We start from the raw sequence: 25,169 nt of genomic DNA, 5'->3' as shown, positions 1-25,169 counted from the left end.
ACCTGGGAAATGGGGATATCAAGTCTCTGAAGGGTCATCTCCAAGGTCCTCAATGAACGTGAAGTGCCCTGCAATGCGACCATGTCCCTCTGTCCACTGCTCGCAGTGACTGAAGTCAGATAAGAACATAACGAGCAGTCTCATTACCAAGTCCTGACACGACAGACTTGGGAAGGGTCTGATGACCCACTGCCCTAGGGCTGCCCCAGGGCATGGAGACTGCAATGCTGTGCCCACAACACCCCCTGCCCCCTGCTCCCCATAGTGGGATGTCCTCTCCCCCAGCAGTTCCCCTCCCAGTTCTGTGCATCGCTTCCCCGGGAGCTTGTCAGACACACAGAAGCTCAGGCTGCACTCCAGCCATCTGACTTGGAACCTGCATTTTCACCGTGTCCCTCTGAGGTCACCCTCCCGGCAGCCAAAGTCCCTGAGACACACAGAGGGACATTTTTTATCCTGCTGCCAGCTTCATCTTGACTTTGGCAGTGACGGAGTCCCCACGAGGGGGTTCTGCTGGCCGGCTGCCACCAGGGTGTCTCACTGACCAGCTGCATCTCCTACAGGTGGGGCAGATCTGCAGGGACAAAGCGTGGACCCACAAGGAGAGGGGAGGAAAAGGGGGAGGCTGGAAAATGTCCAAGTTCCACAAATGAAACCCATGAGCTTTTGGGACCAACACCTTCACCCTGAGTTGGAACCAAAGCTAGAGCCAAAAGGGACAGAAGTGGCACCAGCTCCTGAAAGCCGAGCCCCACTGCCCAGCCCCTGGTCCAGCGTTCAGAAAAGGAGGGCAAGACTCTAATCCCTTAGCACCTCCCGCCACACCTCTTCCCCAGCAAGGCCACTGAAGCCAAGGCCACCTTCCCCAGACCTGCTTCTCAGCCCCCACTTCCCCCACAGCAGGCCAAGGGCGGCCCCAACACGCTTCTCCAGCTGCAAGCTGAGCCCGAGGGCCATGGAAGGCCTCCAGCTCGGCTCATTATCGGAATTTAATCTGGATTCCAAGAGATCAAGAGGACTCTGTGGAAAGTGGCTGCCACAGGGGGAGAGACGCTGAGGCCGACCCAAAGCCGGCTAATCCCCAGCACCCCGAGGGCTTTCCTGGAGCTCAGGCAGAGCCTCGCCAGATGTCCCAGCTCCAAGCTCCACACAGCTGGGCGGTCGGTGTCGGGGAGGCCACGACTCCCTTAGCAGAGGGAGCAGACAGCTACACGGTGAGGCGGTGGGGGTGGGAACAGGGCTTCTCTCAGGGTCAGATCAGCCAAAGGCCTTCAGCTTGAAGAGGATGCATGACCCAGGTTGGGGAAATGCAAACTAGGGCTCCACCTCCAAGCAAGCTCAGGCCTACATCCCCATCAGATACTGCAGAATTAAGGGATTTAGCATAGATGGTAAAGGCAGTCCCACCCCCAAAACCCAGAGTCCTTCATTTTCCGAAGCAGGTCTCTGCATTCCCAGCGATGAAGGTGAGGATGGTAGTGGTGATGGTGGTGAGGATGGTGACGACGCTGACAGTCATGGTGATGCTTCTAATATCTGCTAAACCTTCACTGAGCACTTACTATGTTCAAAGTAAATTTGTCAACTCCCTTTATCCTCACCACAAGCCTGGGAGGTAGGTTCAGTTATTATCCCCACTGTACAGAGGAGGAGGCTGAGCCTCTGAGGGGTTACTACTTCCCAAGGCCACACTGGTACAGAGTGTCGGGATTTGAATCTATACTCTGGTTGTTTTTTTTCTTTGTTTGGCCATGCCTTGCAGCATGCAGGATCTTAGTTCCCCAATCAGGGCTGGAACCCACGCTGCACAGTGGGTGTGGAAGCACAGTCTTAACCACTGGACTGCCAGGGAAGTCCCCAAATCTACACTTTAAAGAGCTGGACTGTCCTAGCTGAGGAATTTATGTCATAGGATCGTTTTGATTCTGGATTCAAAAACAAAACCCACCCAGAAAAAAAGAATAATTTTTTGAAAAAATTGTTTAACCTTTTAACTTTTAGAGAATGAGGGCCTTGCTTCTTTCTTTCAAGTACTATGGATAAGAAGTTTGGAAGTCTAAGGCAAGCAGCCCCTCCTGCCCACTGGCTGCCTCTGTCCACTCCCTGCTCTACATTATGCTTTGCACCTGCCGTATCATCCTATGTCGCCTCCTCTGTCTGAATGTCACCTCCTCGAGGGGCAGGGACTGGGGTCCGGTCACATCCACCACTACCCAACACACAGCAGGTGCTCAAATGCCTGCTGATGGGGAACTCGGTCTCCCAGCAAAGCCCAGAGGCCCCGAGGCAGGAACGCAGAGCTGGGCTGAGCACCCCCAAGACGACCTGCCACGCTGGCCACAGAGCCACTGACAGCTGTCCTGCCCATTCCTCTTCCAACCACAGTGACTCAGGCCTTCTCTCTTTCCTGGGCCTCTGGATTCACCCCACGGATCTCAGGCAGGGGTGAGGAGGTGGCCACTTCAAACTACGACGGAACCAGGTGCCCACGAAGACAGCAGGTTGACACAGGCAGAAAGACGAGGAGCTGCCGGCAACCACCACAGAAGCCAGAGGCTGGTGTTTCATCTAAGCGAGGACCTGGCGGCCCGCCCCACCCCAGCATCACTGCCTCCCTCGTGTCCTTCCAACAACCCACGCTTGCTTGTCTCTACCTCAAGACAGTGGCCCCTACAGACACTGAGACACTGTCTCCTCACCCCATTTCAGATCCTTCTAGTCATTCAAACATCCCCAGCTCAACAAGCCGTCTAGGAACACCAATCGCCTTATCAGGCCAGTGGGTCTACTTATTTGCTAAGTTGTTGATTGCCCATCTTCTTCACCCTGTTATGGATGGAACTGCATCTCCTACAAACATACACTCCAGTCCTACCGCTGGGGACCTCTGATTGGGACCTTCTTTGGAATTAGGGTCTTTACAAATGTAATTAGGTAAGTAATGAAGTCGTGCTGGAGCAGGGCAGCCCCTAAGCCAAGATGACTGGTCTCTTTATCAGAGGAGGAGAGGCATGCAGAGAGCACGCAGAGCCGTGTGACAACAGAGGCAGAGACCAGAGCAGCGCGGCTGAGAGCCAGGGATGCAGTCAAGGGCCAGCCTCTTCCAGAAGCTGGAAGAGAAAGGAAGGATCCGTTCCTGCAGATGTTAGAGGGAGCACAGCCCTGCTGCCACCCGGATTTCAGACTTCCGGCCCCCAGCTCTGTGAGAGAGCACATTTCTATTGTTCCCAGCCACCCCATGTGTGGCGCTTTGGGAGGGCATTTAAAAATGCCCGATGGGAACTTCCCTCGTGGTCCAGTGGCTAAGACTTCGCCTTCCAACGCAGAGGGTGACAGTTCAGTCCCTGCTCTGGGAGTTAAGATCCCACATGACTCATAGCCAAAACAAAACAAAGCATAAAACAGAAGCAATATTGTAACAAGTTCAATAAAGACTTAAAAAAAAAATCACCCACATCAAAAAAAAAAAAAAATTGAAAATAAAAAATTGCCCAGCTTTGAGACAAGGTCCCTGCCCCCATGAGCTGGGCTGGTTTATCCCAGTGGTTTAACAGAGGTGGTTGAATAAGTGAATGGCTGGACTCCCATGGATCTCTCCAAATGCAGTGGCCTCTGTGTCCTGTGGGGGAAGCTCGTGCCCACCAGCCCCCTCTTGCCATCACTGAGTCTCTGCTGCTCTTCCCAGCACATGGACGGGAGGGAGAAAGCCCCGCAGGTGCTTGGGGTGCTAGTTGGGGTGCTCCTCACATCAGGGGCAGTGCCTGAGGACGCTCCAGTCCTGAAACAAGCTCCACCCACATCAGCAGCATCCCAGCTGACCCCAACGACCCGGCCAGGGAGGGGGAGCACATTCCTGCCTGGAGATCTTGGAGGAAGAGCCACCCAGGCGACACCAATCAACCATCTCAGTCCTGCTCAGCCAAACCCAGTTGGGGCAGCCACATTCCTGAGGTTAAACCTCTTGATGGAGGTTTCTGAGGCAGGTTTGGGGAGCCTGCCAGAAAGCCCAGAGCGTGAGCTGGGCTCGAAGTTTGTACAAGTGGACTGATTAAGTGCCATTAACCAATAGCCTCTGGGTACCTGCCTGGCCCCCAGTACATCAGCCTTCACTAAAAAAAACAGTCAAACATATGCTCTTGTTCAAGAGCCCCAGGAGCTTTGTGAGAGCATAGAGCAGACATATGTCACCCTTGGGGAAAGAACTCAATGCTTCTTGTTGTAATTGGGTCTGGGAGCCAGGGTCCAGCCTGCCAGGGTTAACTGGGGCTTCTGAGGGCCTTCAGCAAGATTTCGAGGTGAATGACAAGGCTGTCGCTGCCTGCCCAGAACCACACACACAGTCTCTCCCCGCCGGAAGGGTCTGTCGTCCTCTCCAGCAGGGGGACAGTATAGGAAAGTGCAGACAAGTGGGGACCCTAAAATGTAGATATAGTCCACACTGAGCTGCCATTTGTCACCCATCAGACAGAGTAACAAAGATCAGAACGGTTTGATAAGACCATGTTCGGGAGCCCATAAGGGCCACAGGCTTCCTCTATGTGGCTGGTGGGAGTATAAACTGACAGAACCTCCAAAGAGAACAGTTCAGCCAAATCTATCAGAGTTACTGACGTGTGGGCCCTCGACCCCACAATTCTGTTTCTAGAACTGTATCTGACTGATAGACAAGTGTTGGCCACACAGCCCATGCTGTTTATAATTCATAAAATTGAGAGCTCAGCGTGTGCACACAGACAATTGGCTAAATACCCTCCAGCACAGCCCGCACGATGGGAGATGCATGGTGATGAGAAGAACAAGGATACCCCCGGGTAGCGATGTGAAAGGATCGACAAGGTTCACTGTCAAGATCATCAAGGTTTAGCAACAGATGTAGGTGCAGGAGACACTGCATGATGAGACACCATTTGTAAAAATATTTAAATGCACAAATATACTTGCTGATTTGAAAGAACTCAAGAAACTGTGGGCAGAGACAGTTAACTAAGGCAAAACACTGGAAACACTCAAGAAAAACTTGGTTTTCTAGTATTTAAGATGACCCCCCAAGTGACAGGGCTTGCCAAGCCAAATGTGCTAACAGGTTCCCTTTCCCACTGAAGAGGCCAGGACAGTCCAGCAGAAAGGAGGCACCCACACTGTCTTCCTTCCATTAATTACGATGAGTGGTAGGGAGGGGAAGGTCTGACATCCCAAGATGTCCGAACACTCAGCCACTGGGTAGCACGACCTAGGTCACGTCCACCTCCGGACTTCAGAATGTCCCTGTTAGGGAAATGTTCCAGCTCATTCTCTTAACCTTCTCACCCCTTGGAGGACTTTGAAACAAAACTAAAAGGTCTCAAGAAATTAAAGTCTTTCAACAGAAGCTTCCGGTTCCTGACCTCAAGATTCTTGGAAGGCTAAGAGTTCTCTGCCTGTTTATTTTTCATTTGTGGATTTTTATCCCCTAAACATTTCATTACAAACAGCCACTTTCATTGGTGGCCTTACATCACGTGTTGGGTTTCAGTGATGCGTGGGAGATAGGCAGACTGTCAAAAATGCTTCTTCCTCTTCTTCATCCCCCTAAAGACACACTGACCCAGACAGATGACCCATAAATATCCATAGGGGGCCACACAACCGCAGGCTCCCCTGGCTGTCCCTATTCCTAACCCAACCTGCTGATGGTGATAGTTTTAAGAAATGGTGACATACACCATTGTTGTTGTTTAGACACTAAGTTGTGTCTGATTCTTTGTAATCCCATGGACTCTAGCCCACCAGACTCCTCTGTCCATGGGATTTCCCAGGAAAGAACATGGGAGTGGGTTGCCATTTCCTTCTCCAGGGGATCTTCCTGATCCAGGGACTGAACCCACATCTCCTGCATTGGCAGGTGGATTCTTTACCACTGAGCCACCAGGGATGCCCAACCTACACCATACACTTTCTCTAAAAAAGATAAACAGCCTGGCATGTGGTTGGTGCTCCCTCAGTCAATCCAAAAGGAAATCAATCCTGAATATCCCTTGGAAGAACTGATGCTGAAGCTCTAATACTTTGGCCACCTGATGTGAAGAGTTGAAGCATTAGAAAAGACCTTGATGGTGGGAAAGATCAAGGGCAGGAGGAGAAGGGGGCAAGAAAGGACAAGATGGTTGGATGGCATCACGGACTCAACGGATATGAGTCTGAGCAATCTCCAAGAGATAGTAAAGGACAGAGAAGCCTGACGTGCTGCAGGCCACGGAGTCGCAAAGAGTCAGACACGACTGAGTGACTGAATAACAATAACATGGGAAGTAGCCACGACAGACCGTGCCTCATCCTCTGCCGCTGCCTCCTCTCAGGAGGAGCTCAGGACCCCGCCCAGGCCCCAGGATGGTACCCACCTGCCCAGGTGCTCTTGCAACACCTGGTAGACACTGATCCGGAATGTCTCATTGTGGAAGTGTTCCCGGATGTAGTCCTTGTAAATGCGGAACTCAGCTGCAGTCACGGCCTCCCCTTCTGGGATCTTGGAGAGATCAAACCGGAACTCCCGGTGGTGGTAGCGCGGGTGGAAGAACTCTTTGTCATGTTCCACTGGGAAGGGAAGGAAACACACATGGGTACCAAGAGCTCATTAGTGACTGGGTTTCACTCTCCAGCTCAGAGTCCAAGCATCATGCCTATGCTTGCTAGAGACCTGCCCATAACTGGCAACCCCTGGTGATGACTGCCTGTTCCGGGCCAGGCCAAGCCGAGAGTGGGGGTGTGGACCCCCAGTTTACAAATGAAGACAGCTAAGGAACCCAGAAGTACAAAAATGTATGTTTGCCCATTGTGTGCTCTGTGGTGGGTCTCACACTGAGCACTCTTGGCCATCACGTGATAGAACATGGAGGCAGGATCTAGCCCCATTTTACAGATGAGGAAACTGAGGCTCAAGGAGGCCAGGTAACTTGCCCAAGATCACAAGTTAGGTGAGTGGCTGAACTCTGAAACCCACACTCTTAACCTTTATACTCCCAGGAGCCAGGCGGCCTGAGACTAAGTAAGTTGTGCCAGTTGAGGTCTTAGCCAAGTTACTTGACCAGTGTGTGTGCCCCTTCCTCCAGGGTTAACACTGGCCTTTTCTCATAGGGAAGATCACAGGAGGTGGCGTTTAGGGCAGAGCCAGCCAAATGGAAAATAACTGCATTTGTCATAGTTACAGAGCCTCTCAAGAGAAACAATCACATAAGAGAAATAAACTGTGCATGCAAGTATTTACATAGTTCAGCTACGATAGCATTATTTGAAAAAAATTACAATAGATCAAATGGAAAAGAAATGTTTGAATAAGCATGATATTAACACAGGTACAATCACTTAAATCACAGGCAATGAAGAAAGAAAACTTAGACATATAATCACAAATACGGTTTGCTGCAGCAGGTGTATATACAACTTTTTTTATGTGCAAAATAAAACGTATTTTAACTGCTAAGACAGTTAAGATATCAGGGTTATAAGACTTCTTTTGAATAAATTGTCCAACTAAACTTCTTTAGGATCCTTGGGATGACTTTCTAAGTGAATTTCTTTCATTAATTATTTTAAGACAATGAGAGGCATGAACCATGACATTATTCTGTTCTTCCTGAAACCCAGAGAATCTGGTGATGTATCAAAGTCAGAATAGTCATTTCTTAAAAGAAGAGCAGTGACTAATTCAAAGTTCAAACCAAATCCCAAATCTTACCTTCTCAAGCTTTCCATTTTATATAGAAACCACTCCACAGTGTGAAATCTACACAATTTCAACCTCAGGGATCAAGACAGTTTAACAGTCACCACTAAACTATTAGGGAGGGAGAAACTTTGAGGGAGAAAATTGTGTCTTTACACTCTGTTGTTAAATCACTGTAGTTGATGACCCAAGACTTGAGTTAAAATAAATGTCCAGAGTTGATATGTCCCTGAGTTCATTAAGAAAAGCTACCTAAGGAGACCCAGAACCTAGGAATCCAGTTTTTTTCCTCCCACAGCCCCTTGTATTCCAAAACACCACTGACTGAGAGAGCTCACACCCATGAACATAAAACTTTCACCTTCAAAGGATTAAAAGGATCCAAATCCCTGAGAAAGATAAGTCCAAAGAAAGTGGATTATGGAAAAACCATCCTGACAGTAACCAGCCTCATGACGGTCCCCAAAGCCAATTAATTCTACTGTCCTTCTTTGATAAAAGCCTGAAATAATTACCCCAAAATTGGCCCTGGGAGGGGAAATTCTGAGCTGGAGGGTGTCAATAAAGGGTAGAACAACAGGAGGCCCCTCAGCTGGGTGTCTCCTCTCTTGACCTTCTGCCACGTCAGCCAAGACCTCTGCCCCACATTCAGGTCAAACCTGATCCCCAAGCATCAGTCAGGAGTGTCTTGCCTCCTCTCCACGTCTGGGGTTCCTCCTCTCAGCACCTGGGGTGCCACCTCTCAGCATCTGGGGTGCCTCCTCTCAGCATCTGGGGTGTCACCTCTCAGCATCTGGGGTTCCTCCTCTCAGCATCTGGGGTTCCTCCTCTCAGCATCTGGGGTGCCTCCTCTCAGCACCTGGGGTTCCTCCTCTTAGTACCTGGGGTGCCACCTCTCAGCATCTGGGGTGCCTCCTCTCAGCATCTGGGGTGCCTCCTCTCAGCATCCTCCCATTATAGTCACACAAAACATACAAGTGTGCCCCTTGCTAAATTAGTGTCCTCTGCACACGTGGATTACGATAAACAAATGCAGTTCACATTGCTGACTTGCAGAGGGCAGCAACATTTACAGGTACCTAAGTGGAAGTATTCAGAATAGAATAGACCTGGGTTTGATCCCTGGGTCGGGAAGATCCCCTGGAGGAGAAAATGGCAACCCGCTCCAGTACTCTTGCCTGAAGAATCCCATGGACAGAGGAGCCTGGCGGGCTACAGTCCCTGGGGTCACAAAGAGTCAGACACAACTGAGCGACCAAGCACACCACGCATCATCAATACATAATAATACACAAAGATAAACAGATACTATACATCCTTATGGGGCTTCCCTCATAGCTCAGTAGGTAAAGAATCCGCCTGCAATGCAGGAAACCCCGGTTTGATTCCTGGGTCAGGAAGATCTGCTGAAGAAGGGATAGAATGTGTAGACGTCCTTATACGTGTGAGAAAAAATATAGAAGATACAGTATTTCTCCTGCTCCCTAGAGGATCATTTCGTGCCGGGACACAGCTCACTGTGATGTCACCGGAAGGTGCCACATCCATACCATCTCTTTCTCTTGGAGAGCCTCTTCATGGTTCTTCCAATCAAGCCACATGGTCCCAAGGGAGCCGCCATCTTGTCCCATGACCCCCTTCTCCAGAGTTGGGGGATGGGAGAGAATGAGCCCTTCACTGGGCCAAACACAGGATTTCTTTTATTTACTGGTACCTGGTGGGAAAGAGTCCTGTTTGTTTTCTCTGCCTTGAACCCTAAGGATGCAATGTCCTGGGCAGACACTCATTGACACTGCCTCACAGAGAAAGCTGATCTGTGAGAAAGAAGATTCTGGATGGGGAGGACAGAGCTCAGAATTGAGGGGTATGCCTTCCAGGTTCAATCCCCTGGCCTAGTGGTCCCCACACTTCCTGAAGTTCAAGGTTTCAGTCCTTCTAATTTGTGAGTCCCATGGAGATCCTTCCAATAAGACTCTGGTAAATTAATTAGAGTCAGGTGGCTGTCCTTTGCAACCAAGGCAGTTCTGAGCAAAACAACCGAGCCCAATTATATATAGTATAGCGTTAGCCACTCAGTCATGTCCGACTCTTCGCGACCGCATGGGCTATAGCTTCCAGACTCCTCTGTCCATGGGATTCTCCAGGCAAGAATACTGGAGTGGGTTGCCATTTTCTCCTCCAGAGGATCTTCCTGACCCAGGGATCTAACCAGGGTCTCCTGCATTGCAGGCAGATTCTTTACCATCTGAGCCACCCGCAGATCAGATCAGATCAGTCGCTCAGTCGTGTCCGACTCTTTGCGACCCCATGAATCGCAGCACGCCAGGCCTCCCTGTCCATCACCAACTCCTGAAGTTCACTCAGACTCATGTCCATCGAGTCAGTGATGCCATCCAGCCATCTCATCCTCTGTCGTCCCCTTCTCCTCCTGCCCCCAATCCCTCCCAACATCAGAATCTTTTCCAATGAGTCAACTCTTCACACGAGGTGGCCAAAGTACTGGAGTTTCAGCTTTAGCATCATTCCTTCCAAAGAAATCCCAGGGCTGATCTCCTTCAGAATGGACTGGTTGGATCTCCTTGCCTGTAAAACCTGACCAATTATATACACAGCTGGAAATGGATGGGCAAGAAACATGTCCAGGTAACAGTGGGGGTGTCCAGGTGGCCATCCACTGTGAAAGCTGCTTTCTTCAGACGTGGATAATGTACAAGTACAAGCTGACCCCCTGACCAGCTCTGGGGCCAGGGGCAGTGACTGTCTCGATCCTGAACCTCCACTGTCCCGCACAGCCTGATGCCTAGTAGGGCTCCATTAGTCTACTGGATTCAATATATTAATCTTCGTGTAATTCTCGGCTAGTCTTAGTCAACAATTTTTTAAAATAGCATACATGCAGTAAAGCACACAGACCCTAAGTGTTCATGAAGTTCTTTGAATTTTCTCAACGCAAACGCCCCCAGAGCACAACACAGCACATTCATGACTAGCGCCAAAGACACCCCTGCAGGGCCCCTCCCTAATACCAGACCCTCACTTGTCTCCAAAGGTGACCGCCATGCAAACACCCGACAACACAGACTCACTTTTCCCACTTGGGGTTTCCCCACCAGAGTCCACGTCCTTCAATCAACCATGTGTGCCCCCCACCCTCTTTGTGGCTACGTGGAGCAGCAAGTCACTCATTCAGCTGCTGTACTGGCTGTCACTGAATGGACAGGCCACAGCTGACTTTTCGATAGGCATCTGGGTAGTTTCCACCTTGGGACCATCACAACTGGGGCCATGATTGACATTCTTGCTTTTTGGTGAACACAGTTCTATGGGGTAAACACCTTGAAGCAGGGCTGGGAATGCACAGAAATCAAAGATTGGTCAAAGGTAAGCATTTTGAAGAAAGGGGCATGGAGAAGGGTCCCCGCATGTTAGCCTGGACTGCCTGGAGTGCAGTGATGCCAGCAGTGGATGTAACCGGGAGGAAGAACCCCACAGATGAAGCGGGAAGGAAGAAAGCACATGTGGAGGCAGACAGGTTAAACTCGAGGTGACCTGCAGGAAATCCAAGCGGGAAAGTTGACTGGAGTTTTGAGAGTTCAACTGGGGACTATTGAATTGCATTTATGGATCACATTTTGTGGGAGAAAGGCACACACAAGAGAAAGATGTAGTGGACTCGGACCATTACGGTATGAGAAATGGAGAACACAGCTATGAGAAGAACTCAGTCCAGGGGAAGAAGCAAGACTAGAGACAGGCAAGATAAGACAACCAGCCTGTGGCCAGACTCAGATAACAGGGGCAGGGTGACCATTCACGGGATTTGGTCATCAGCTGCTCAGAGACACCAGGCAATGGTCATGGTCAAGACAGCCATGCAGAAAAGGCAAAAAGAGCAAGACTGTGGCCAGCTGCACACGAGAGACATTTGCATCGTGGAGCGGGGAGGGGGGACGGTCCGCCCATACAAGGCTGCCTCCACTCCCTCCTCGAGCAGCTCTCCTGGCCAGGGCTAGGAAAACTTGATAAACAGTAGTAATCATGTTAATGGCCCAGCTGCTCCTTCCAAAAACTTTATGGTTTTTAGAAAAAGCTTAGTTAACTTTCCAGACTGTGCGATCCTTTCACTGTTGCCTAAGATGCTGCTAATCTATGAGAGGGGACCCAGAACTGTACAAGCAAAGGAACACTTTCCAAGTAAAAACTGTAAGTCCAGCATCAGAAGTCTGTTCCTCGCTCAGGAGCTCAGTCTGGACCACACAGCTCCAGTTACGGGCCAGGGGCAGACCCTTGAATCCCTTTCAAGAGGCTCTGAGAACCAGCAGAACCAACCAAAGTCCACAATATAACCAGAAACTAGAGCTGAGTTTTCAAAGACCCCTGACTGCTGAGGATCCCCTGGCCCAGTATCCCCACCCGCCAAGCCGATTTCACTCTGGAGCTTTCAACCCCATCTCCTTCCTGTCCTAGGGGGATATGATCCATTCGGAAGATTCTGGCACACGCCAGAATTCACTGGAGCTGATGTTACCAAGGCTGCTGTCACCTAGTGATCTACGGCCCTGCAGCTTCAAGGATGTGAAATTCGATGATGGCTCTTCATTCATTCCAAGATTTACATGGTAAGATTAAGGAGCTTGAAAAAGCCGCCAGAGGCATACCATAAATCGGGAGTTCTAGAGAAGTGAACAGGCATAGCAACGACATTACAGGAAAATGCTCTCTTAATAACATGAGCGTTAATACACTCTGCTGCTCTTACAGAAGAAGAGAGGAGACGGTCCTAAACATAGTGAAAAGCAATATCGTGTAAAAGTCTAAAATGATAAACCCTGCCACAAAAATATTTCAATGTCTCCTTACCCCCCAGTGTACTCATTCTACAAGAACTTCTTGACTGCCCAATATGAGGGAGAGAGCCCTGTTGAGAGAGAGGAGAGAGACTAGAGGAGAGAGCTAGAGGAGAGAAACTGATAAAAGCTCACTTGGATTGTAACTCTGACACCCACTCAAACCCCAACCTAGGTAAGAGCCATCATTTTTTAATTTTTATTTTTAATTGTGGTAAAAATGCAGGGCTCCCCCGTGGCTCAGCAGTAAAGAATCCATCTGCAACACAGGAGATGTAGGAGACATCGGTTCCATCCATGGGTCAGGAAGATTCCCCCCAGAGGAGGTATTGGCAACCCACTCCAGTATTCTTGCCTGAGGAATCCCATGGATGGAGCAGCCTAGTGGGCTACAGTCTACACGTCGCAGAGTAGGACACGACTCAGTGATTGAGCACTCTCGCAGGCACCAACAGCACGCAAGTGTCCTAATTTTTCCACGTTCTCTCACCAACACTTATTTTCTAATGATCTGTTCTGATAGTAGCCATCTTAATGATGGGAGGTAGATGGTCACCAGTCTCAAAGCCCTCCCACTGGCCTGAATGCAACATCACATGTTACACATACACATTTCCTCAAATTCTTATAGAAGTAAGCACATGCATTGTGTCCATTTTACAGATGAGGTCACTGAGGCTCAGAGTGGTAAAGTTGCTTGTCTATAGCCACACAGCTGGTCTGAATACTTCGCCACTCAGCCACACTCTCTTCCCTCATGCCAGGAACCACTGCCAACCTCTTAGCTGGGGAGACGATAAAAAAAAAAAGACACCCCTAGGACTCCCCTGGCAGTCCAGTGGTTAAGAATCCATGCTTCCATTGCAGAGGGCGCAGGTTCGATCTTTGGTTGGGGAACTGAGATCCTTCATGCTGCACAGTATGACCAAAAAATTAAAATTAAGAAAAAAGACCTCCCTAAAGTATACTTCAAGCTCTCAACACACATGACATGATCACAACAGTGATCTCCTTAAAAGCTAAATTCAGAGTGAAGACTGCATCCTGCTCAGGTCCCTCTTTGTAAATTTCGCTCGTGCCAGAGTCACCCCAAGGGAGGCTGACAGCTTGAAGGTAGGGTAGCATTTCCTCGTCTCCCCATCATCCTTCCCCAGCCCCCCAAATCAGGGGGTGGGCCCCGCCTGGCAGAGGGCACACAAGCAGCATTGTCTCCCCTGAACCGCCTCTTCAACTCTCGAACTTTCCACCAAATGCTTTGGCTGCCAATAGGACCACCTGGAGCCCCAGCGCCGGGCGCTCCGAGAGGGTCTTCAGAGACACTGCCTCCTTGTTAAATGTCGGGGGCTGCATCCCAGGACGGGGGGCGCGGAGGCGAGCCCACTGGCGGCCAGGCTTTTTGTCATAAGCGTGGCAGCCGCACAGATGTGGGGTGGGGGTGGGGCAGGGAATTACTGTACCGCAAGATTAAACACTCCGGTGTCAACATGTGTGCAGTGTTGCTCGAACAATGTTATCATTGTGAATTGAATGGACCAAAGGGTTTAGGGGATGGGGTGGGGAGAAGGAGAAAAGATGGGTTTAATTATCTCTAGGGCTGAAGCCAGTTGTTTGCCTAAAAAGCCCCAGACGCTGCTAGAGCTGCAGAGAAAAAAAGGGCTATAAGCTTCTATCAACTTTTCTACCATAAACTAAGGCAGACAGCCTTCCCCCATGAGTACCCCATCTCCCCAGGGGGGAACCCACCCCCAGGGATCTCTAGGTCCCCACTCCCTCTCCATCCTTGGCTAATGAAAATGAAGGGAAAGAATGGAAACTAGTTACTATTTCAACTAAACTAGAGATTCTCAGCCTGGGGCAATTTTGTCCTGCCCTTACCCTCCTTGAGGGCTATTGAGCAATGAATGCCTGCATTCTTCCCCCTACTCATCCCCTGTAACAATTTAGGGAGTGTGTGCTACTGGCATCTGGTAGGTAGTGGCCAGGGACAGGTAGTGGCCAGGGACATTGCTAAACATCCTCTGAACTACAGGGGATGGTCCAGCCCCGACTGTCAACCAGATAGAGTTGAGAATCCTGGATCTAACAGACACATAAGCCTCATGAAATCTTGGTTTCAGTCCCAACTGGGCTCTCATCTGTCTAGGTGGAACCTCAGGCTCAGTGGGCCTCAGTTCTTCCCTCTGTAACAAAGGAATGGACTTAATTGTTCTGAAGTCCCATTTCACTTCTGTTGTGTGTATGTATGTGTCAATCACTCAGTCGTGTCCACCTCTTTGCAACCCCATGGACTGTAGCCCGCCAGGCTCCTCTGTCCATGGAATTCTCCAGGCAAGAATACTGGAGTGAGTTGCCATTTCCTTCTCCAGGGGATCTTCCTAACCAGGGACTGAACCCAGGTCTCCCCCACTGCAGGCAGTCTTTACCCTCTGAGCCACCAGGGAAATCTTCACTTCTATTAGGTTATACCATAAAGAGTTGAGAACTTTCTATCGATTTTGACCTATATGTGGTTCAACCGAAACTTTAATTTTACACCTTCACTGTCCAGTATGGTAGCCACCAACTACATGTATATACTGGGCACTTGCAATGTGGCTGGTGTGGCAGTGTTTATATTTCTTTCAGAGTAATTGGTTTAAATTGAAACAGCCCCATGTGCCCAGGGGCACCCATACTGGACAGCAGATACAGAAAAGCTCAATGATGGTGGAACTTACAGAAAAATTCAACCATGGTGGAACTTTCAATTGGACAGCATGGCTCTGCAGCATCAGTGGGCTGGCTTCTGATGGTGACATGATGATATAGAGCTTATCGCTAATAAGGGTCAAATACATGTTCTCAGAGATACACCAGAGGTTGCTCCTCAGAAAGTTCCCAGGGTGAGAAATTGCATGGATGGGGTCGCAAAGGGTCGGACAGGACTAAGCGACTGAACTGAACTGAACTGAACTGAGGGAGAGCTTGGGCTTCCCCTGTGGCTCAGCAGTAAAGAATCCGCCTGCAATGCAGAAGATGCAAGAGATGAGGGTTCCATTACTGGGTCAGGAAGATCCCCTGGAGAAGGGCATGGCAACCCACTCCAGTATTCTTGCCTGGAGAATCCCATAGACACACTCTTCATTTTCATGCATTGGAGAAGGAAATGGCAACCCACTCCAGTGTTCTTGCCTGGAGAATCCCAGGGACAGGGGAGCCTGGTGGGCTGCCATCTATGAGGTCGCACAGAGTCAGACATGACTAAAGTGACTTAGCAGCAGTAGCAGCACAGGGGAACTTAATTCCAGAGCTGTGGGAGAGGCCTGGAGTGCACACAGATGGGTCCCAGGCTCTCAGTTCTGTCTATAAAAACTGGCACGATGACGCCTGCCCCAGTCACAGGGCCACCTGGGAGCTTGTCCCTTGGTGAGTGACTTCAGGCTGGATAATCATCAGACCCACCAAGTTCAGGGGCGCGGGGGCAGGGGCACGGCACCAAGATCCCCTCCCCTCCACTGTGTGGGCCATTTACCCTCCCTGAACACCTCCTCCCCTCCCATCCTGTTCATTTCCTTCCTAGGAATTCATGCTCTGCATTCGTGATTGATTGGCCTGTTGACCTGTTTGTTAACTGTCTTCTAGCTTTTAATTTCTAGAGTAAGACCTGGGAGAGGGCACAGGGCATATGAGGCTTGAACATGGAGCCAGGATGGGGTTTGAATTCAGGCTCCGTCACCCATGGGGCCCTTGGGCAAGTTACTCTTTGTCTGTCAAATGCGAGGATGAGGAGACAAACCCTGACTTCACTAGGTTGGCATAGGATTAAAACAGACCACGGATCCTCAAGCTTCAGTGTGTTCCAGAATCGCCGGGGAGCTTGTTAAAACACAGACCACTGGACCGACTCCCAGTCTTTCTAAGATGGGAGATCTGGGGTGGGGCCCAAGAACCTGCATTTCTAACAGGCTCTCAGGAGACACTCATGCTGCCAATCCTCTGTCTATGCGATTTCCCAGACAAGAATAGTGGAGTGGGTTACTGTTTCCTTCTCCAGGGTATCTTTCCGACCCAGGGATCGAATCCGTGTCTCCTGCGTCTCCTGCACTGCCAGGCAGACTCTTTACCACTAAGCCATCAGGGAAGCTGGGCTCCCTTAGTTGGGTAGAAAAGCCCCTCGCGGCCTTGCTCAGCTGGAGAAGCAGCAGAGTTTGGGCTGAGATGGGGCCTGACAGCTTGGGTTGACTTGGGTTCTGCCAGCAGTGACTTGGGACCTGCGAACCCATCTTCGTGAGGCTTAGCTTCCCCTTCGATAAGATGGGGACACAAAGAGGCCCCCAGTTATGGGGCCGTAGTGAGAATTCGAGGAGACAGAGGCCAGCAATCATGGGACATGGCAGGGACACATGCCAGACTAGAGCAGGCCCCAGGAGTGGCTGGGGCGGGAGAGACACCACGGGAGCCCGCACCCCCCCCCAGGACAGGAGGGTGCCTGCCCAGACCTTCCCCCAAAGCAGGCAGAGACTCCTGGGTCAGCTGGGCAGGCACAGCTGGTTTAAGGTATTTTAGAGGCAAATCAAATCAAATGAGAATTTATAATCCTTCCTGAGGTCTGGGTTCCATCAACCTAAACTCATTAGGCCCGAGCAGCGCAGGTGCAGCTAAGGAAGAGATTGTTCCGCGTTTCCTTCATGCTGAGCGCCCATCTCCCTTTCAAAATAAGAGTCTTCTCTAAAACCCCACATACTTGGAGCAAAACTCTCATTACAGAGGCATCAGCTTCCATTTCTGCAAATAGGATAATCAAGAGACGTGCAGAAGCCAGTCCAGGGCCCGGCAGGTGGAGTCTGGCAGAAACCAGCAAACCAAAACCCTCATTCAGAGGACTTCCCTGGTGATCCAGTGGTTAAGACTTCGCCTTCCCGTGTAAGGATTATGGGTTCAATCCCTGGTTAGGGAGCTAAGCTCCCACATGCCTCATGGCCAGAAAACCAAAACATAAAAAACAGAAATGATATTGTAACAAATTCAATAACGACTTTAAAAATGGTTCACATTTTTAAAAATCTTAAAAAAAAAAAAGACCCTCATTCATTTCATGCTCACATTTTAACAAACTGAACTTGCCTTCCCAAGCTGAACTATCAAAACATCCTGAAAACTACATTGCTGTCCCTTGAAACTATTTCTGGTAAGGGAGGGAGAATCAGAGATCAAACCAAACAATGGTTCTGAAATTACAGTGTAAGTCCTCTGGTGAATGTAACTGCAAACAGATTTCCAATGTGAGTGTCCAGTTTACATGAATCAGGTCTGAATAGGGGTCATCTTTCCAACTCATTGGAAATGATTAGTAGGATTTAAGAAGTACGAAAGGGCTTCCCTGGTGGTCAGAGGGTAAAGAATCTGCCTGCAATGCAGGAGATATGGGTTCGATCCCTGGGTCAGGAAGATGCCTGGAGAAGGGAATGGCAACCCACTCCAGTCCCATGGACACGGGAGCCTGGCGGGCTACAGTCTATGGGATCACAAAAAGTCAGACAAGACTGATTGACTACTGTGCAATCAAATGGATAAAGATTTAAAACAGGCAAAACTGGTCTATGGCATTAGAGGATGGGACAGCCAGCTGCCCGTGAGTGAGGGTGCCACAGGGCTCCTGGCAGCTAGTCACGTTCTGTTTCTTGCATCTGGGCACTAGTACTCAGATACCTGAGTGTCTGAAAGTGTCTCACTTTGTGAAAATTCCTAACTCCTCTAGATTTGTGCACTTCTGTACACGTTACACTTCAACAAAATTTTGTTAATAATATCTATCAGCTGGCTATATCCATCTCCAGTTCTACTCAAGAAGTATTTGTCACCATAGTTCCCCTATTTTAGGAGGTGTGATTAATTTAATACCAACTCTTTGGGGAAAAGATACTAACATTTTTATTGTTTTTTTTTATTTGGCTATGCCAGGTCTCAGTTGCAGCTTAGAATCTTTAGTTACGGCATTTGAACTCTTAGTTCCAGCATGTGGAATCTAGTTTCCTGACCAGGGATTGAATCTAGGTTCCTAACCCTGCACTGGAAGCATGGAGTCTCAGCCACTGGACCACCATGGAAGCCCCCACCTTTATCAGTTTTAAGACTTCTTGGTTTCAGAAGCATCAATAATCAAAGAAATGGAAGATTTTACCTAAAGTAAACAATTGGGAAAAGCTTGTGTGGCATCTACTGCCCTGACCTATGACCCTATGACAGCAAAGCTTTATTCACTTGTTCTAAACCCATCCTTGAAGCCTGAGGTGCAGCTCGGGATCAAGATTAAGTAACTGGATTCCCAAATTCAAATACACTTTCTGGGCCAGCTGATGCTTCTCTGTGCTCAGTTTTCTAGTCTCCAACATAGGGGAGACCACCTGAAATGGCTCATATGGGAATTAAATAAGCAATAAAGGCCAAGAGGATAACGGGTGCTTAGCACCCTTGACAAATGTTAGCTACTAAGATTATTACTATTATTATGACTAACTTAGCAATAATTGGATAGTATACAGGCCTCCAACTCCTCAGTCTAGCCACAAAGGATAACTCTCAGAAACCTTATTTATGTAGCATGGTCTACCTCCTAGACCCGACTGATTCATGAGTGAACATGTAATTCAAGCTGTCTAAGAGTCCCTAACCAGGAACTTTAGTTGGGTGCAGTAGCTCAACTGAGTCCTCAGGAACTCAAGTTTCTTCTATCTTTTTGCCCTGCCATTGTCTGCATGTTGACATTTAGTCCTTAGGCTTGTTGCCTAAGGGTCACAAGATGGCTGCCACGGCTCCAAACATCCCATCTTCACAGGACCACATTCAAGGTAAGAAAAGGATAGAGTGTTCTCTTTGTTTATCTGTCACTCACCAGGAAGCAAAATATTTTTCAAAACCACCTCCCACCCCTTTCTACTCCCAGCAGATTTCCTCTTATATCTCACTGGTTAGACCAGCATCTCATGGCCATTCCAACCCACTAGGGAAGCTGGTAAGGCAAATATGTGACTAGCCAGAGAGCCATAAATACAAGTTGGTGTGGGTGGCATCTTTCTCCCAATAGGCAGGGTGCCAGAGGAATATAGTGAGGCAGAGATGACAGACATAGAGTGAATAACCCTTGGGCTCTCTAAGGACCTGTTGCTGTTATGTCTTTTCCAAAGTCTTGTTGTTGTTCAGCCATGAAGTCTGACTCTTTGCAGCCCCATGGACTGCAGCACACCAGGCTTCCCTGGTGTGCTTCCCATGGGACTGGAATGGGTTGCCGTGTCCTTCACTGTCTCCTGGAGCTTGATCAAACTCATGTTCATTGCCTCAGTGATGTTATCCAACCATCTCATCCTCTGTCTCCCCCTTCTCGTCCTGCCCTCAATCTTTTCCAGCATCAAGGTCTTTTCTAGTGAGTCAGCTTTTTGCATCAGATTGTCAAAGTATTGGTGCTTCACCTTCAGCATCAGTCATCCCAAATCTTAGGCATGCATTGATTTTCTTTTTACTCTCCTTAAACTAGTTTGAAGATACATTTTTTGTCTGCAATCAAAGAATTCTGTTACATATAATGTTATTCACAGCAAACACACACTCTGCCCAGAAACAATTTCTGAAAATACCTCTACATCCTTTCCCCCTGATCATCTCTTCCAACCAGAAGCCTCTCGTGTCCATCTCTCTTGGAAACAAGCAGAAGTAACCCATGTGCCCAGAACCCACTTATGGGAAAAAGTTCTTACAGGCTTTCAGGATACAAACAGGGTTTCGACCAGGATGGGCAGGCCTTGGGTCCGAGCAGCTCTCTACCCTCGGCTCATAAACAATGACACAGATTCTTAAAGTGTCTTAAGTCTCTTGATCTGCTCATCCTCTTCCCAGAGGGAGATAGGAGCCTCCTATCCCACAAGCAGAACTCAGTCCAAACCCTACCTGGCCTCTGCTTCCTTCAAGGGGACATGATGCTGACCATCTCAGATCACTTTTAAGACCTTTGCTACAAGTCTAAGGAGATGGTGATAAAGTAGTTTTCAGCAAACAACTGACTGTTGGCCAGAATCCCACGGAGTCTTCAAAATCAGGGTGAGATGTGCACCTACTTACAGGTTTGAGTTTAAAGAGAAACTGAAGTCTCTCCAGAGGCTACAGAGGGTCTGGTTGAATTAATGCCAACATGCAATCCACTTTCTGTATATATTCACTGTGGCACAGTATTATATGGAGACTTTGCAACTAATTTGTTAAATATGGAAGCAATATATTGAGCATGTGCTCAGTCGTGTCTGACTCTTTGCGACCCTCTGGACTGTAGCCTGCCAGGTTCCTCTGTCCATGGAATTTTTGAGGCAAAAATACTGGAGTGGCTGCCATTTCTTTCTCCAGGGGATCTTCCTGACCCAGGGACTGAATCCCTATCTCTTGAGTCTCCCGCATTGGCAGGCAGATTTCTGACCACTGCACCACTTGGGAAGCAACCAGTTTAGGGTTCCAATTTTTTTGGGCATAGTGCAGAGTTGAGTCAAATCATGTGCAAATAACCTGTGTAAATCTAACTATACATCACATAGAAAAAACAAAGAGGGAGAGACAAACAACTTAGATTATTAATATTTGAATGTGGTTACCCAATGACCACTTCCAACACACTTTCCATCCCCACACTTTCCCTCTTACTGTGTGGGCCAGAAGCCACTTTCATACCTTTCCATCCTTCCTTGCAGCAAGATCAGGCCTTGTGAACCAGTTTGGGCCAGGGGACTTAAAGAGACACCTTCTAGGGAAAGCCAGGAGACAGGCAAGCAAGGAGAGCTCTTTGGGCCCTTCCCCTTTCTCTTGCCTTGAATGTAGGAGTATATGAAGATGTGATGTCTGGGGCTGCAGCAGCCATCTTGTAACTGTGAGGTTAGCCATAAGGTATCTGAGGATGGTGAAGGCAAGGAGGAAAGTTTATGGATTCCTGGATGATATCACTGAGCTGCTACCCCAAACTTGGAATCATGTCACTGAAGACTTGCTGTTATGGGAGATACTAATATGCTTTTGGAGCCGAAGCCACTGTTAGGCAGGTGTATTGTGACTTACAACAAGTCCTAAAAGAGACATCATTCCTGTCCACAGAAGCAAGGAGTAGCGTTTGGGAGGCATATATCTTGCAGTACTTCCTATTCATGAAAGTGGTGCGAGTGGTGCTAGTGTTTACAAATAAGTGTGTTGGTACAATACGGCACTACACTAAAGCTACTTGTGTCATCGCACGTGTCATGGAAGAAGCACAATCTATCCCAACGCTGGAAGAAAATCCAGCAGTAGGGACTTAACATACAGAGTGTGTCTGTCTCCAAAGTGGCATCTTCCTAAGGAATTCCAAGGGTAATTTTCACTCTGCCCAATTTCTGTCTGACCCACTACCTTTAGCCTAGCCCATACAAAAGGGCAAATGCAGCATCACACTTCCAAAACATCTAGGCCTCGTCAAAATCTATAATGGGAGATGAATAAATAATATAAATATAGTTTTTCAAGTGTAAAACTACTTAGGTGAATGTACTCAGTCGCTCAGTCCTGTCCAACTCTTTGGGATCCATGGACTGTAGCCCACCAGGCTCCTAAGTCCATGGGAGTTTTCAAGCAAGAATACTAGAGTGGGTTGCCATTTCCTCCTCCAGGGGATCTTCCCAACCCAGGGACTGAACCCACATCTCCTGCACTGGTAGGCGGATTCTTTATCACAGAGCCACCAGGGAAGCCCACTTAGGAAAATGCAGAGTCTTCAGTGTGAGGACTAAGTTGGACCTGGAGAGGAACTGACAGGCATCCGCAATGAGGACAAATCAGGACAACAGGCCATCACAGAAGGACCATGAAGAGACTCTGCAGCCAGTCTGGGCTCCAAAGGCAGTCCCAGGAGCAGCCCCCATTTACTGAGAGATCATTGCTTTCATCCCATTTAATCCTGGCTGCCCTGGGCCCTAAGCCACCCATGTACGAGATAAACTGCTATGAACTAAATTGGCTTGCGTGCATACATGTTCAGTTGTGTCCAACTCTTTGTGACCCCATGGACTGTATGTAGCTCACCAGGGCTCCTCTGTCCATGGAATCTTCCAGGCAAGAATACTGGAGTGGGTTGCTGTTTCCTCCTCCAGAGGATCTTCCCAACCCAGGGATTGAACCTGGGTCTCCTGTATTTCCTGCATTGGCGGGAAGATTCTTTACCACTAGCACCATACAGGAAGCTCTGGGCCCCCCTAAATTCATATGTGGAGCCCCAACCTTCAACAGAAGAGTATTAGGAGGTGGGGTCTTTGGGACATGATGAGGTTTAGCCGAGGTCATGAAGGGCTGGGAAGACAGGCAAGTGGCATCACTACCAGCCGCTAATGTTACGTGTGGGGCACCTGCTGCCATGTGGGCACCGTGCTCAGCTCTCTTCCCAGATCCTCACAACAGCCCTTATAGAAAAAGGAAGAGGCCTGAGCTCTCTCTCCATCTTGGGAGGATACAGCCAGAGGGCAGCCGTCTACAAGCCAGAGACAGAAGAGAACCCAGCCAAGCAGGCACCCTGATCTTGGACCTCCAAAACTGTGAGAAATAAGAATGTGATGCTTCAGCTCCCCAGGCAGCGCTGTTCTGTTCTGGGAGCCCAAGGCAACTAAGACAGAAGCTGGGGCCTGGAGCATCTGAGTGCTTCAGTCAATCGCATGAGGTCACACACCTTTCCCTGGGACTCCAAGCCAGGCAGACCTGCTGTCCCCAAAGCTGAGCAAGTGACTTGTCACCCCCAAGCTCCGGTTTCCTCACACATAAGAATAAATGTGGAAATCGTGCTATTTGATGAGTGACCGGTATATGGGTAGGTCCTCACTTCAGGTGGAGAAATGTCAATCACCTCCAAAAACGAGGTGAGACAAGGAAATGCTGGGCTTCCCAGGTGGAGCTAGTAGTAAAGAACTCGCCTGCCAGTGTAGGACGCATAAGAGATGTGGGTTTGATCACTGGGTTGGGAAGATCCCCTGGAGGAGAAAACGGGAACCCACTCCAGTATTCCTGCCTGGAGAATTCCATGGACAAAGGAGCCTGGCAGGCTACAATCCATGGGGTTACAAAGAGTCAAACACGACTAAAGCAACTTAGCACACACACACAGGAAATGCCACTAAGTCCGACATGGACAGAGTTCAGCAAAAAAGGTATAATTTTACTATAAAAGCCTTATTATTCATTTTTAAAAATAGGCCAGTCCATAGTCATGTTTGTGTCGTAAGCTGGAGGGCTTACCATCCAGCTAGTCCTGACCATCGGGTGTTTCCTTCAAACTCCGCATCGATAAACACAGATTACCATCAGCAAGAAGCAACTTTCTAGTGTAACAGGATCCGTAATAAGAAGGGCAGATTCCTGGTTTGCCTCGTGCTCAGTCAACAGAGACCAGCTTTGCACTTCACCACAGGGCATCCAGCCAAGGGGAGGACCACCTGACCCTGGGTCCCACAGCGCTCAGCAGGTGGGATATGTATCTACACAGCTCCCACCCTCAGAAGGACGCAGCGGTGCATCCCACCGCCCCACATGCCAGGCAGAGGAGCAGGAGGACCTGCATGGGCTGGCCAGCTCCAGAGCGGTCCAAGTTTTGGCCGGGCAAGTAACAGCATCACTACCAGCTGCTAATGTTACATATGGGGCGCCTGCTGCCCTGTGGGCACTGTGCTCAGCTGTCCACCGCCACCGCCCCCCCAACCTTGGAGGGGACAGATCCTCCCAGCAGCCCAGGAGGCAGGCGCCAACACGAATTCAGAGGAGGAAATGGGGACCTAGAGTCTAGTAACCTGCCCAAGGTCACAGAGCTAACAAGTAGCAGAGGTGGGATTTAACTCATGTCCGACCCCAGAGCCAGTCTTAGCTACCACCTGAGATGTTTTAGGAGATTAAAAAAAAAAAAAAAAGAGGATGGGGAGGGGGCTGCTGGGATAAAGTAAATTTAGGAAAAGCTGTGCAGTCTACTTGATCTCCTTGATGGGAATTCATGATGCCTGCCCCACATGAGGGGCTTCCCAGGTGGCGCTAGTGGTAAAGAACCTGCCTGCCAGCGCAGGAGATGTAAGAGATAAGAGTTCAATTCCTCGGTCAGGAAGATTCCCCTGGGGGAGGGCATGGCAACCCACTCCAGTATTATTGCCTGGAGAATCCCATGGACAGAGGAGCCTGGCAAGCTACAGTCTATAGGGTTGCAAAGAGTCGGACACGACTGAAGCATATATGCATGCACACCCCACATGAGAGATGCCAGAAAGTGCTCAAATCTGTTTAACTAAGAGTTTGTTCAAACTCAGAGGAGCCCCTCCAACATCCTGGAAGAGAAAGCGTATCTGTGCGTCACTGGATGTCCACAGAAAACAAAGGAGGCAGATAAAACTCAGTTTTTCCTTTTTTACTATTTACCTTTCCCCAGGAAGAGGGTTATTGATGTTCTAAAGCAGGAGTCAGTAAACTTCTATAACGGGCCAGATAAAAAATATTCTAGGCTTTGGAGACCATGCCATCTCTGTAGCAACCAGTCAACTCCGTGGATGGAGTATGAAAACAGCCACAGACAAGACACAAACAAAAAGAGTCCCAATTAAGCTTTATAGATACTG

General features: G+C 49.1%; 1 protein-coding gene across 1 annotated transcript in view; it reads right to left on the bottom strand.

The window, feature by feature from the left end:
* BMP7 (bone morphogenetic protein 7) overlaps positions 1-25,169 on the bottom strand; it is an 86,669-nt gene that overhangs the window by 46,786 nt on the left and 14,714 nt on the right. The window contains exon 2 of the mRNA XM_005887973.3: positions 6,378-6,570. Coding sequence (XP_005888035.1) covers positions 6,378-6,570 — 193 coding nt within the window. The remainder of the gene's footprint in view (positions 1-6,377; positions 6,571-25,169) is intronic.

Source organism: Bos mutus, chromosome 13, assembly GCF_027580195.1.
Source record: "Bos mutus isolate GX-2022 chromosome 13, NWIPB_WYAK_1.1, whole genome shotgun sequence".
Lineage (NCBI taxonomy): Eukaryota > Metazoa > Chordata > Mammalia > Artiodactyla > Bovidae > Bos > Bos mutus.
Note: the sequence above shows the minus strand (reverse complement) of the source record. Positions and strands in the feature narration are given on the sequence as shown.